The sequence below is a fragment of the Anthonomus grandis genome, chromosome 3 (genome assembly GCF_022605725.1).
Source record: "Anthonomus grandis grandis chromosome 3, icAntGran1.3, whole genome shotgun sequence".
NCBI lineage: Eukaryota > Metazoa > Arthropoda > Insecta > Coleoptera > Curculionidae > Anthonomus > Anthonomus grandis.
The window spans coordinates 28394577-28408885 of record NC_065548.1 but is presented as its reverse complement, the minus strand read 5'-3'; the positions used below and the strand labels follow the sequence as shown (position 1 = coordinate 28408885).

Genomic DNA, 14309 nt, shown 5'->3' with positions numbered 1-14309 from the left:
AACTAACCTTTTGTCTTTTATTTTTTTTAGCAGTAAATGTAGAAGTCGGAAGTGATGATGACGAAAACGATCAGGAACCTAATAAGGATGTTGAAATAAATATACCATCAATTAGAAAAATGACGCAGAAAATGACGGAAATACGCACTTTTTTGCAATCACATGAAGTTCCAGAAGAAGTCTGGAATAGTTTTTCTACCCTAGAGGGATATATAACTAACATAAGTTTTTCAAACAGACTTATACAAACCAAGATTTCTCATTACATATACTAAGTAGTTACAGACACATAGATTATGACTTAGTAGCTATGTACATATTGTATATGTGTTAGAAAAATGTATGTGCTGTTTATCCTTATAATAAAAGCCAGTTATAATCTTTATTTTATTTAATGATTAAAATACATATACATACATATTCTAAAATTAACACCATGCTGTGTTTCTTTTAACGTGAACTTCGACTATAGTGAACCTATTTTGATGTATTTTTCAAGTTCACTATATCCGGAGTTTACTGTATTATTTAATTTCCGTAAAAATGCTTTTTTCGTAAAAGTACCTTTACTCTAATGAAGTACATTAAAAAAACGCATAAAAAGTTCATAAACGCTAATGTTTTTTATAATTTAAAGCATAATCCATTGATAATAAATATCTATCTGGTAAATATTTTTTGACGACGTCACTAAAGATTACTTGTGTCGGTGGAATCAACAATTCGATCGAGCGGCGTTGCAATGTTGTTGCCTTTTTCTGTAATATACGTTATCCACATTTATTTAACTTTGAAGTTTAGAGTAAAATTCAACTTTTCATCAATGCCTGTATAACAATAAATCAGTTGAACATTTTTGTAGCTTCGATAAAAAAATATATCAATAAAACGGCCTATACTCGGCAAAGAATTCTCAAAATCGATGTAATACTGAAAAAGTTATCAAGGATTGAATTTGAACCAAATTTTCGTTGTCCGGTTAATTTTGCGGGCCAGTGTATTTTAATTGCAACTAAAATTAACAACCTTGGAATTTATTTTGGCCCTCACTGAAGCTCTAAGTCCTGTAAGTCCTATCACCTAAATAGAGATTTCTTACCTAAGACAAGTATCATGAATTTAAACATCTATGAATTATTTGTGAGAAGCTAGATGTTTTAATGCTAGAGCATCCCTTCAAAAAACATTGTGTTTTAAAGATTTTTTTACAAATTTTATACACTAGGTATATCTAATGCGTGTTGCCTTCTTTCATTTGAGAAGTACGTCGGATCCACTTTTAACCTGTAGTGCCGCTTCATTACCTTTTTTTTATAGTTTTCCAATTTTACTCTAAATATTCATCAATATTGCATAATTCTATTTGTTTCATTTAATATGTTTAATTGAGTTTGACTTGTATAAGTACTGAATTTGTATATATTATACCAATAAATTATTTATCTATTTTTCTTTAAAACTAAATTTTTCATCACACATCATCGGACATAAAAAAATATATAAACGGAAAACTATGACAACGGTGCTCTGTAGAAAACTGTTATACCCAGCTTTGTAGTATCTAATTTCCCATAAAATTGACCACCGACACCGGACGCTTATTAGCGCTTTACAGACGATCAGTTACTTTGATTTTACACAGCCTATATAACAAATATAACAATATGATGTGACTAATAAAATTGCACATTACATAATATAGAGACGGGAAAAGTAACTCAATTTAAGCATTAACCTGAGAACAAATGAACAATGGGAAACATTGATTTATTTACATAACAAGACTGTCTAATAATGGATAATGAAATAAAATGACCTCAATAATACAACAAATTATCTAACTAATAAATTAACTTATATTATTGTAAATGCCCACTTCAGTGAAATGACGATTAATAAAACGTTACAAAATAAACAGCAGTAATTCTGAGTATTTGTTTTAATTTATTAGAGATATTTATTAAAGATTTTACAGATATTGGAAAGCGAGCCTAGGCGCGGTTTTATAGAACAGGAAGAATTGCAAAAATGGTTATACCAGCCCTAAACCAGATTGAAAGACTATTATAAACATCATCACCAGTATACGCAATCAACGAAATTATGATTGGATCTCACATTTTACTGAATTATTACTATTGCTAACCACCAATTATTGATGCATCCAGAACCAATATGTTCCATATTTATAAAATTATTAAAGAGTAAATCATTTTTAGCTAGACGATTGTCATTAAAATGGGAAAACACTCGCGAGGCAAACATGATAAATAAATTAATTATAGAGTGATTTTTTTCATATGAGATAAGAGTTTTATATACGTTATGAAATACCTAACTACAGGACATACAACAAAAACCACTAAAATTACAGTACAAAAAAAAATCTTCAAAAGGCTTTTAAAGTAACTAAAATTATGTATAAAAATAAATAAAGCAGTGACATATTACCATAGTTCTTTAGGATTCAATATTTCAGCTATAATATTTTATATTATGCAGGGTATGGTGTGTGTCCCAGAAGCAATATTAGCAACCTCCGAAAAAGAAAACTTTAATATTTTTTTTTCTTACAGAGTTATAAGCTCTTAAAAGACACCTCTGAAAACCAGGATTTCTTAAACAACTTTTAAAATACTTTCTATAATTTCATAAAATTTTAGTACGAGTATGATCAATCGAAAAGCCTTAAACCTCCTTAAAATGAACCCATTAGGGACATATCAGGATAATTCTGCTTTTCAGGGATGGGCAATTTCTAACACATTCTTACCATTTTTCTACAACCTGCATAATAATAGTAAAAAACATATTTCTCAGATACCATAAATCTCTAAAAAAAAACTCTCTTGATCGAGACCGGTAAAATAAACGATGTTCGATCAAAAGTAAATAAAGTAAATTTGGTCTTGTATTGTTGTAGAATGGCTTTTTATTGTCTTTCTGATGGGTTGGCATTTGCTCCTATGCTTTTCAAAGACAGATTTGAAAATATTTTTGTAATCTGACATAAATATTTTTAGTTAATATCTCTTAACCATAGACTGTATACTTAAACACTTATTTGCAGTAATTTGTCTTATTATAATCTTTATTTAATTTACTTTCCAAAATGGAATTTACGTTTTCTGCATATGACACAATTTGTGATAGGGAGTTTTGGGTAGATATGAAAATAATGCAACTTCTTTCAGTCAATTCTTTTTACTAATGAAGGATCCACAATTTACATTTACAAGTAGGCGAAAATTCACATGGATACATTATATCTCATCACCAACTTCAACCCATTAACGTCTGGGCTGAAATCATCGTTAATTGGACAGTTTGTCTTATGTCTTGCCAAGAAGACTAACCAGAAAATTTAATTTGCAACTAGGAATATATGCTAATATGTCGTTCATGCATGATAGACCACTACCAGATTTTATCGTGCTAACTGCGAAGAAATAAGGACCATATTTAACAATTGTGGAGGCAATCACTTGGAGGAGGTCCTGTTGAACCTGTTTGAAATTTTTGATGCATAATCACATTTAAAACCAGGGTTCTTTTTAATTCTTTAATATTTCTTTATTTGCGTATAATTCTTTTTTCTTCTGAAATCTGGTTAACATCATAAAAATATGTTTTTCATAATTTTACGAAAACGGAAAGTCGCGAGATGATTCAATAATTTCCTAGCAAAGATCTAGGACACTAAAAATGGAAAAATAATAGTTTAGGATTACTAATTTTTACCCTTCAACCTGAAAAGAAAAATAATTAAGGAAATTAACCATAAACGGCCTGTCCTCTCAGAGTGTAAATGACCAAAAGAAAAACTTCTTTTGCAGAACGACTATAAAGCGACCGGTTTTTGTTCATGCCTGTTGGGTCAAATTGGCGTCATGTGGCTGAATGTTTTACTTACAACTACTCTGAGAAATTAGTTTAACATGTTGTCAATTGCCTCCCGTGTTAAGTATTAATGAAATTTGGGATATAAAAAAAACAGTCTACGCTTCTAATTTTTTATTTATTTTGATTTCAATTGCATTTAGTTTTTCTCAATTCATGATATTGATAAAAAGTTAACAATTCAACACATTCTGAAATTCCTATTGGAAATGTTATTGTACAGATGTGTACAGTATGTAAGATGCACACCGGTCATTTTAATAGACGGTGTTACAAAAAATGCAAGTGCAAATCCTTCTGGCTTCAAAAGAAGTTTTATTTTATTATATTTTTGTATGTACAGGGTGTTTTGTTTGGTGGAAATAGAAATCAACTGTGCCATTTTAAATGGGGTACTTTAAACCGGGAGATTCAAAAGTAAGCGGCATCCTTTCGGGGGCGTAATCCCCGCATAAAAATAAGACAAAAAACTCCTATTAACATGGGTCCGCAAACGCCCTATACGGGGGTGGCTAGGCGTTAAAACATCCCTATTTCTTGTACGCTCTGCGTTATTGCAATTTTATTGGAGAATTATAAATTTTTAGAGTTTTTACGTAACTTAGTTACTCTTAATTCATTTCGGTAGAGCGGTCCATTTACGAGAATTCACTGAAAATTTTCTGAGTATGTATCTAGGTTTATACAACATTTAAAATGTGTATTTAAACTAATAGCTTTTTATTCCATACTATATTAGCAACCTGTTCTATTATGAATTTGTTCCTATATTGGAACACGTGGCTAAATGTGCCAAGCACAAGGCCAAAAAACGAAAAAAAAAAAAAAAAAAAAGCTTTTTATTCCTACTCCTAAGTTCCGACGAATCCTGCCATTTGCAAAGAATTTAAAATGAAGTTCAGTACCTAGTGTCAAATCGTATATCGTAAATACCTTCCTTAACCTTTTTTATTATTATGGACAGAAGAATGCATTTAATACCTTACGAAATTTAATTTGTTGTTTACATTTTAGATAAATAGATCACCGATGATTGTCATTGTAAAATACGCTTGACCTAGCCATAGTGATCAGAGTGTTAGAAGAGTGTTTTTCAATTAATTTATTAATAATAAGAATCGCCTTTTTTAACTTGGTTACTAAGTTTAAAAAGGAAAAATTAATTTTACGTACGAACAACAAGCTGATATTTATATTATGTATGGAAGGGCTCTTGGTAATTAAATGGATGCAAGATGGTTGTATGAAGAGCCATTTCCTGATCGACGAGTGCCACATCGTTCCGTTTTCTTCAGATTTGATCGTAAATTAAGGGAAAGAGGTTAATTATAAAAATTTTGGAAAAAGGTGTTGGATAATACCTGCTTAGATTTTATTTTAGGATCTTTTCAAAGACAGAAAGTTGTTGGGCGAACAATAAATGTCAGAATTCTAGCATTGGAAGAACGAGGGTTAGATTGTGTTGAAGCAGATCCATCATTAAGTACCCGCATCATCGCAAATCAAGAAGGGACCTCTCAGTCAACTGCATGAAGAATCTTGCACAAGTTGTTATTGTACTCTTACTATTATTAATCAGCAGCAGTTTTCTTTAAATGTGTGGGCGGGAATTATCGATTTACATTTATTAGGACCCGTATTTTTACCGCAGCGACTAAATGGAAAAACCTTCACATTATTTTTACAAAATGAAGTGAATTAGCTTTGATAACTATTAATGATTTGGATTAATAAACTAAGACTCATTTCCTTAATTTGTCTTGGTTTGGTTCTTAAAAAAGTATACAGAGTGTTAAATATTGACCAACTTTTGTCAAAAATATATAATTTTGACAATGTAATATCGGAAATATCGGAAACAGCTAAAATGAGATATATGACTTGAAAAGAGGATTTCAAGGGCTTTAAGAATTTATAAAAAAATAATATGTGTTCCATAAGAAAAAAAAATTATTTTGGAATATCAACTTTATGAAACACCCTGTATAAAAATATATAACATAAAAATATTTATCATTAAAAAGTACTTTGAGAAAGTGTTTTCAGAATTCAATTATCTTTCATAGCAAAAAAGTTATGGCTAATTACCGAAATCGACCAAATTCAAGAAACGCCCCCTAGCGGCCAAACAGTTTGACATAGTAAAATTTTGATAACTTTAATTTTTTTTTTACAAAATTTGAGCTCATGACATATAAGTCAATTTTTTTCTATCTGTTCGGAAAATACGAGTTTTCTGTTAAACAGTCGAAATCGCACCGCCCTGTACAATATTCAAGAGTATTCTCCATACCCCTGCAATGGTTTTTTTTTATCATGGCGAAACATAATGACACATTTATCAAAAATTAGTGAACATTTGAAAGTTGCTAAGTAAATACAAACTAAAAATCTAAGAAAAACAGAGCAAATTTTTTAATAATTTTGCAGTATCTTTAAACTTTGAAAAGTGTAGGTAGTTTGGGTAGAGTAGAGAGAAGAAAAGCTTAAAGTATTTATAAGTGTAAGCCTCACGGATCTAAATATAAATATGACAAATTTTTTTTCTTGTCATCTATATTGAATAGAAAGCTCTGTTTTTAAGATCGTTACACAAATAGTAACAATATATAATTGATCGACTATTAATGCACAACAACACCAATTAAACACAAATAATTTGACCTATGAGTCTATTATATAACTAACTAATACATTATTGTAATCCATGAAATTGTTTTTAACAATATTTGAGGTCAAAGGCATTATTTATTGATCACTGTGAGATCAGATTCGACTTTGAATAATTCTGTTTAAAATACTACTAAGTTAAAAACATAGTCATTATAGTATACTAGCTGAAAAATAGTTAAAGAAATAATATAGCTCAGTTACCGTCTTACTGGATAACTGAAGACAAGATCTTAAGATAAAGTTTGATGGGATGGGGGTTATACTTAATTTTTAATTTAAGAAGGTTTGATCATGTCTCTCAAGGCATTTATAATTTAAAATGACTCAAAATATTGTATTTATTTAAGTTTTTATTGTCTACATTTCTATACCGTTTATATAATACCCGAAGCCCCAAATATTTGTATGAAAAACTTTTACCTAGAAATCGAGTACATAGTCGAAATATTAGACATAATACCCTCACTATGCCACACCATTCAATTGCTCTGTTTACCCGTTCTTTTACGTACAATATTGTTCTTTTTTATAATAGTCAAAAACCTATGTTTAATGACAGTTTGTATACATTTAAAAGAAATTTTAGAAATTTATTTTTGGAAGAATCAATGGGATGATGTATCTTGTTTAAGGTTTATTGGGGGACTGCTAGTATGGAGGTTGGTTGTTGTTGCTTATAGTGAACTATAATGTAAAATTATAGTTGCAATTATTATTTATTTAATTAATTGATTAATTTATTTTTTAGTTTTTTTAATGAAGGTTAAGAGTTTAAGAGTAGCTTGTAGCTAATCTTCGCCTTTGTAAGCAAATAGGCATTATTGTATCATTTGCTGAATAAAGACATTTTATTATTATTATTAATATTATTATTATTATACTTATAGTGCCAGCTTTTAAGAATTACCAATTGAAATTGATTGCTTTATAACCTCAAGAAACTTTTAAGGAATGGATGAAGTTGTTAAAATTCTAGACATAAACCTAATAATAAATACATCTTGATGACAAAAAAACTGTGTTGCTGGATTATTTTCCAACAGGTATCACATAAACTTGCCTTGTATTTTAACAAATGCAAAAATATATGTATTCACAATATTTAATAGAAATAGCAACTAACAATGTGTCATCTTGTCAAGCAGAGAAGTAGATTTTTAAAAAATTATCGTACATCTATTTCAAAAGTCATACTACTATACCATATAATTATTAGAAATTCTTTTGTATAAAATAAAACGTTGATGTATTTTTTACACGCCAAATTTTGAAAATAATAGAAAGTTGTGCAACAAGTAATAACTGCATAGGGTAAATTAACATGGAAAATTAGGTTAATTTTCTAATAATGGATTTTTAATGCGTCGTGCTACCGTAGCTATTTTCTTCAAAATAATTCATATTTAATTGTAATTACTTTCTTGAATAATATGTATTTTAAAGATTAAATAACGTTATACACGTTTAAATTAACGTAATTATGTATACTTTTAATATAAAGGTAAAACACTCATTACTTAATGCTAATAGATAAGTATCAAAATAAAAATCTCAATAAATTTTATAATAGGTTATTTTTAGTTTGAAAACAACGCCACACTGCCATTCTAACGTTGAAAAACGTTCGCTGACGGCACTTTTTAATTACTTATTATCTTCCCTCGTGACGTCTAATATTTTATTATAAACATTTCTGCATATTACGCATTTACTGAAAACTTAACTAATTTCCACATATATGAATTATAATTTTTTTATTAATGAGCAATTAAAATATAAAATTATCTCTTTAAAATTTCACATACAATAACTCCATAGTATAATTTAATAGTATGTGTAAGATTTTATAACCAAAAATACATTGAAGGCCACATTTCATAGTTTTTAAATAATGGTAATGATCATTAAACAGTCAATAATGATTAAATCATTTTTTAAATTGATATTTGACTTTGATAGAACTTGGTTTCATGGATCTAGTATAGAAAGAAACTCTTATTTTCTATATTTGTTTTTAGTATTGAAAAGTCAAACATTTCAATACCCTTCAACCAGTTCAGATTTTTATCTGGAAAATCTATAAAAATGGCTATTTTTCATGCACTATCAAATATTATCAGAAAATTTCCAAATTTTAACAGCATCAAATTTCTGGAGACACACATAAACTCTTTACTATTTTCAAGTTGGGAGACACACATCTTACCGCTCCAGTAGCTTGGTAGTGCTTTTTGGATAATCACAAGACTGGTTGTGTTGTAGATGGTTTAAAGACATATTATTTTACATATGTACTTTTTTTGGGAATAATCTAGATTTTTCACCAAATATCTTCATACCACAAAGAAGAAATATTAAATGTATATTGAGACTTCCTCCCTGGACATCTTATAGGCCATTTTTTGTTGAAATGGGGATTCTTACTGCTCCAGGGTTGTACTTCATGGCATTAATACTGTTTGTTAAGAAAAATACTACTATTTTTCGTACAGAGGGAGACTTAAAGGTTCAGCCTGTGCATTTGCAAAGGAGAAATTCTTCTACTGCTTTGATATTAATTAGATATATTTTATTAAGTACATGTTTTTTTCCTAGAATTTGTGTGTACACTATTGTGACATTGCTTTTTTACTTATATCATATTTAGATAACTAACAATGTATAAGTACAATCGATACGGCACTATGGCATTATGCCACTCTACGATTTACCTTCTAGGAGTGAATCAAAAATTACATTTGGTTGGAGGCAAAGTGAATGAGGTATCAAACTTGCAAAAAAATTAAAAAAAAAAGTTTAAATAAGTGTAATAAAAAAAGAGACTAAAAAAATATTTTAAAACAATTTAAATGTAATTGAGTAGCTCCAAAGTTACAAAAAAAATTAAATATTTCAGTGTAACTTTGTTTGTCGAGAATTTAATTATCTACATATTATTGTTCTATAAATTTTTCTGTACAACTGTATGTATATCTCAAGCCTAAGGACATTTTCGAACAACCATACAATATATTTATCATTAATAAATCTTGGTCATTTAGGTTTGAATTAAAATACTTTATAGAATAATTTAATCCCACTAGATAAGTCAGTGTGAAAAATAAAACAAGAATTTTTATTTTTTCTCTAAAACTCAACTTATTTCAAATTATTTCTACATAACTGACTTAGAAATATCTATACTCTTTAAAAAAGTTTACTCTTCTCTTTCTATGTCAAAATTATGTAGGCTTATATACAATTTGCAGTAATGTATAATGCCAGTACTTCCAAGAGCAAAATTTACACTGATACTGAAGTGTGTGACAGTAATTACATCTATGTATAATACTAGTAATATAATTGCAAAAATATTTATATATCTACCTGATATGTGGAATTCCTATACCTCCATGAAGTATTCTGTATAACTTGCTTTCATAAAGCAACTGGGGATGCCTAGCTCTAATTGATTCAAGTTTCACAGCTACTTCCTGAAAAAATAAAAAGTAGATATTAGTAATTAAATAAAACTCAAAGACACAAAGTATAATTTATTTTATTTTCCCAATTTTATGTTTATTTAATATATAATAAATATACATCTTAAACTTCATGTATATTTATTCTGTAGGATGTATATGAAATTTGTCCATAAAATATGACATTTTATGTCATGAGTCTAAAGAATTGCAATTTTAATACTTCTAAATTACAATTATAGGTGATCCAATTGATTGATAAAGAAAAATATAAATTAACAATTACATAATTAATTATTTATTTATTGCTTATTAATGCTTACACTGCCAAAAGAAAAACCCTTACATAAGTCAATATTCAATAAATTAAATTTAAGCATCCTATGGCATTAAAAACTAGAGTAATGATTAATATGTCATACAATAATACAATAAAATAAAATAGTACAATAAAACAGTAATTAAGAATTAATTTTTTTAAAAGAATAGACTAAATAAAAATTAGGTACAATAAAAGTAATAATTAATAAAATAGTTTTTAAATTGCAATGGTATATAACAGTTAAAATTTGTGTTTTAAAAACTTGTCTAGGCTGTAGATAGCTTTACTGACTAAAAGAGACTTAATGTGTCTTTTAATAACTCAAAAGGTAATCTCTTATAGCTTCAGGCAGCCAATTATAGAACCACACTGCCAGACACCTAGGATGAACCCTGCATCTCTCCAAGAGCTGGTAACTCTGAACAATATCTTGTTTGTTTCTGGTATTATGAGAATCTACTTGTTTATGAGTCTGGTATTGGAAACTATGGTTTTTAATATATATGAGACTTTCAAGGATAAAGACTGAAGGAAGAGTCAAAATCCCTAGGGCAATAAAAACATGCCTGCAGTCATCCTGATAAGCAAGACCCGCCACAATCCTAACTGTTTTATTTACTTTAGGGCAAGGAGAACACCCTAGAAGCTTCTGGACTGTGACCCCACATAACAATCGCATATGTGAGATGGCAGTGACATAAGGAATAGTAGGCCTGCTTAAGTATTAGAGGGGAAACACAGTTTGCCAGACATCTTAACAACAATATATTGCTTCCCAATTTCGCAATGCAAGAATCAGCATGAGCATTCCATCTAACCTCTGGCTCTAGGTGGATGTCAAGAAATTTACATTTTTACCAGTGCCCTCTATATCCCTAACACAATAAGAAAAGGTAATTTCCCGACTTTTGGAGGAATTTAGAAAAAGTTTGTTGCATGAGAACTATTGCTCAGCCCTTGATATTGTTTCCCTCCTTATACCCTCTGCGCTACTTCCAGCAGAGCAGGTAATTGTGGTATCAGTGAAAAGAACAAAGTGCAATCCAGGGAAAACTTATTATTATTTATTTATTAATGTAAATTACATTTGATGAATGTTACAGTTTACAATATTAATACTAATTCTAGTTATCTTAATCTTAACGTTAGTGGCGCAATGAACGGTGTATGTGTCCACAGAATGGAAGAATAGAATATCAAAAGAAGTACGTAAAACAGCCATAAAGAGAAAAAAAGAAACATCCAATTATTTTATTGCTTAATTGTGCAGAACAGTTTTTTGCTTCACTCTTAAGTTTATTTGGGAAAGTACAACTAAAATAATGTAAAACATTACAATATTTATTATGTCATTGATATAAATCAGAACAATATAATATAAATCACAGTGGTCCAAGGACTGATCCCTGTGGCACCGCAATTCCCAATGGTTTCTCCTCCGAATCAACCCCACCCATACGGACTGTCTGGTACCATTGACTGAGGTCACTTTTTATGAGAGAGACACTTTTTGTGTCAAAGCAATAATGAGGCAGTTTCTTAATGAGGATGTCATGGGAAACACAATCAAAGCTCTTACTAAGTTCGCAAAAGTCAGCAGCCACAGAATCATCTCTCTCAAAGGAATTTTAGATATAATTTGAAAGATCAAGTAATCAAGCAAAGTGTGTGTCTAATGTTAGTTGTATCAAAATTAGGAAAATCCGGTTTTATTTATTTTAATTTCAATTATCTTAATTATTATTATTTTATTTCTGCACCTTGAGGATGCAAATATATTTTGCGAAACGGCGGCAAATTTAAATCGGCTTGGACTTTTATTTTATTGACCCTAAACCTAACAATATTCAAAATGATATAGCTTTTTATAATCCATAAAGATTTTGAAATAAGTGACTAAGTGAAAAAGTTATAAAGGCTTTTTGGCTTGGACTTATCCTCAAGTCTTAGCCAAAATTCCTAAACAGTTGTGCCAAGCTCTGTTAGAGTTGCCCTTCAGATATAAATTAATACTAATATTATGAATATAGATAAAAAACTGATGGTAACATTTTTGGCATTGAAGTTATAGTGATCTGAAAATGGCTATGTTGATCAATCTAAGGTTAACTCTTCCATTTGTAAATTTTACAATAAACAACATAAATTAAATTAAATAGATTAATGATTTAAAAAGAATTATGTCACTGAGCATGAAAATGGCATTTGCTAGTGCATTTGATTAATAAGAATGGATAATTTAGGTGATGTCAAAAGATGTTAGTTCATAATGCTACGAAATTCTGAAGCAAGATAAATGACCTATGATAAATAAATAGTAAAATAACTCAAACATGTCTATTTAATGATATTTACTACTATTATGTAAAAATAATTATGTACTTAATGATATAGGTTATAATGTGTTTGTATTAAGGGTTTATAAACAATTTTAAAACTGAGCTGAAAATAAAAAACTCAATGAATTTAATTGTTTGTTTGGTAAACAAAAGGGAATCAAATTGGAATCCACCAGGTATTTTATTCTGCAATCTGCACCTATTTTTTTGATATCCTAGGTGTTTTTAGCCATTTTTGAACAATTTTGCTTCTTTCTTAGTTATTTTCATGTAGCTTTATGAAAACATAAGATATTTTTTATTAACACTAGGCAAAAATCTTTATCTAGTTTTCATTATAACAAAGCCATATTAAACTCATGAGACCATTATCAAGCCTATTAAACACAAAAGGGCTTTCTTATTTATCACAGGCTTATTGTTTTATATTTTCTTTATGTTTATTGACTGTGTTTTATATGTTATATACCATGGTGATAACAATTTTTTTTATTAGAGGTTACCACTTTGTAGTAACTTTTAAAGGCATTTTCCCAAGTTAAAATTTTTAAATTTACTTATACTTTTAGAATTATTAAATATTTTGTGACTATTTCAATATGATTAAGTTACTTATTATTCATCATGCAGACTGAATAAGCAATATCATTTGCTTCTGTGAAATATTTTGCATAAGAATGATAACCTTATAGAGCCTATATGCTAAATTGTCTGGAATGGTCTTTATATAATAACAACACAGTTGGCTTTAGCTTTTTAGTAATAAAGAAATCAAATTAATCAGTTTAAATAAGGTCAAAAATACATTAATTTGGTTTTGTCAAATTGAAAGTACAGCTGAATTCAAAGTTTGATAAAATCGAAACCTAAATGTATTATACTCAATATTAAGCTTCACAGCCAAACCTACAAGACATTGAAAAATTAATATTATTATTATTATATTATTTGTAAAAGACATTAGTAAAACCACTGTAAGTTGAGCTAATTTGGGCATTCCAAAAAAATATATTTCAGTTACTCAATATTTACAATATTTACTCATATAATGATGCTTCAACACACATACATAATCACACTAACAACACATAAGTTTAAAGGAGAAATTATCTTAGAATGTTGTACATATATATATATGTACATATATATTTCAATAGACGTTGACGTGAAACGAACGTGTTGTGGTGTGAGCTCATGTTTTGGAATCGTATTGAGTGATTTGGATCCAGAAATAAGAGAAATACTGGATGTTAGAAGTTACCAATCTGTGTTGTGCTTATGAATACTAAGCTGCTGTTTTAACTAGCTGTAATTTTGTTTAAAGATAAAATTGCATAATATCGTCGTTTTACAACGTTGCCAACGCATTTCTTAAAAAGTTTTTACAACTATGGAAGGAATGCAATGCGGGTTTTGTACCCAAGCTTGTTATTTTAAGGAAAGTAAGACACTTTTGTTTGGATGTGCATGTGACAATTGCGGAAAGGTTTCTTGTAGGGATTGTAGTAAGATATCATCACAAGAGATTAGATACGCAATCGCTAAAACTAGAACCGTCTTGATATGGTGCAAGGATTGCATAGATAACTTCACTAAGTTCACTTCTGAAGGCAA

At 29.0% G+C, this 14309-nt stretch overlaps 1 protein-coding gene across 3 annotated transcripts in view; it reads right to left on the bottom strand.

Moving 5' to 3' along the window:
* The window catches only part of LOC126733730 (casein kinase I), a 70255-nt gene that overhangs the window by 46063 nt on the left and 9883 nt on the right, over positions 1–14309 (bottom strand). For all 3 annotated transcript variants that reach the window (XM_050437112.1, XM_050437113.1, XM_050437115.1), the window contains exon 2: positions 9940–10046. In XM_050437112.1, the coding sequence (XP_050293069.1) occupies positions 9940–10046 (107 nt within the window). The remainder of the gene's footprint in view (positions 1–9939; positions 10047–14309) is intronic.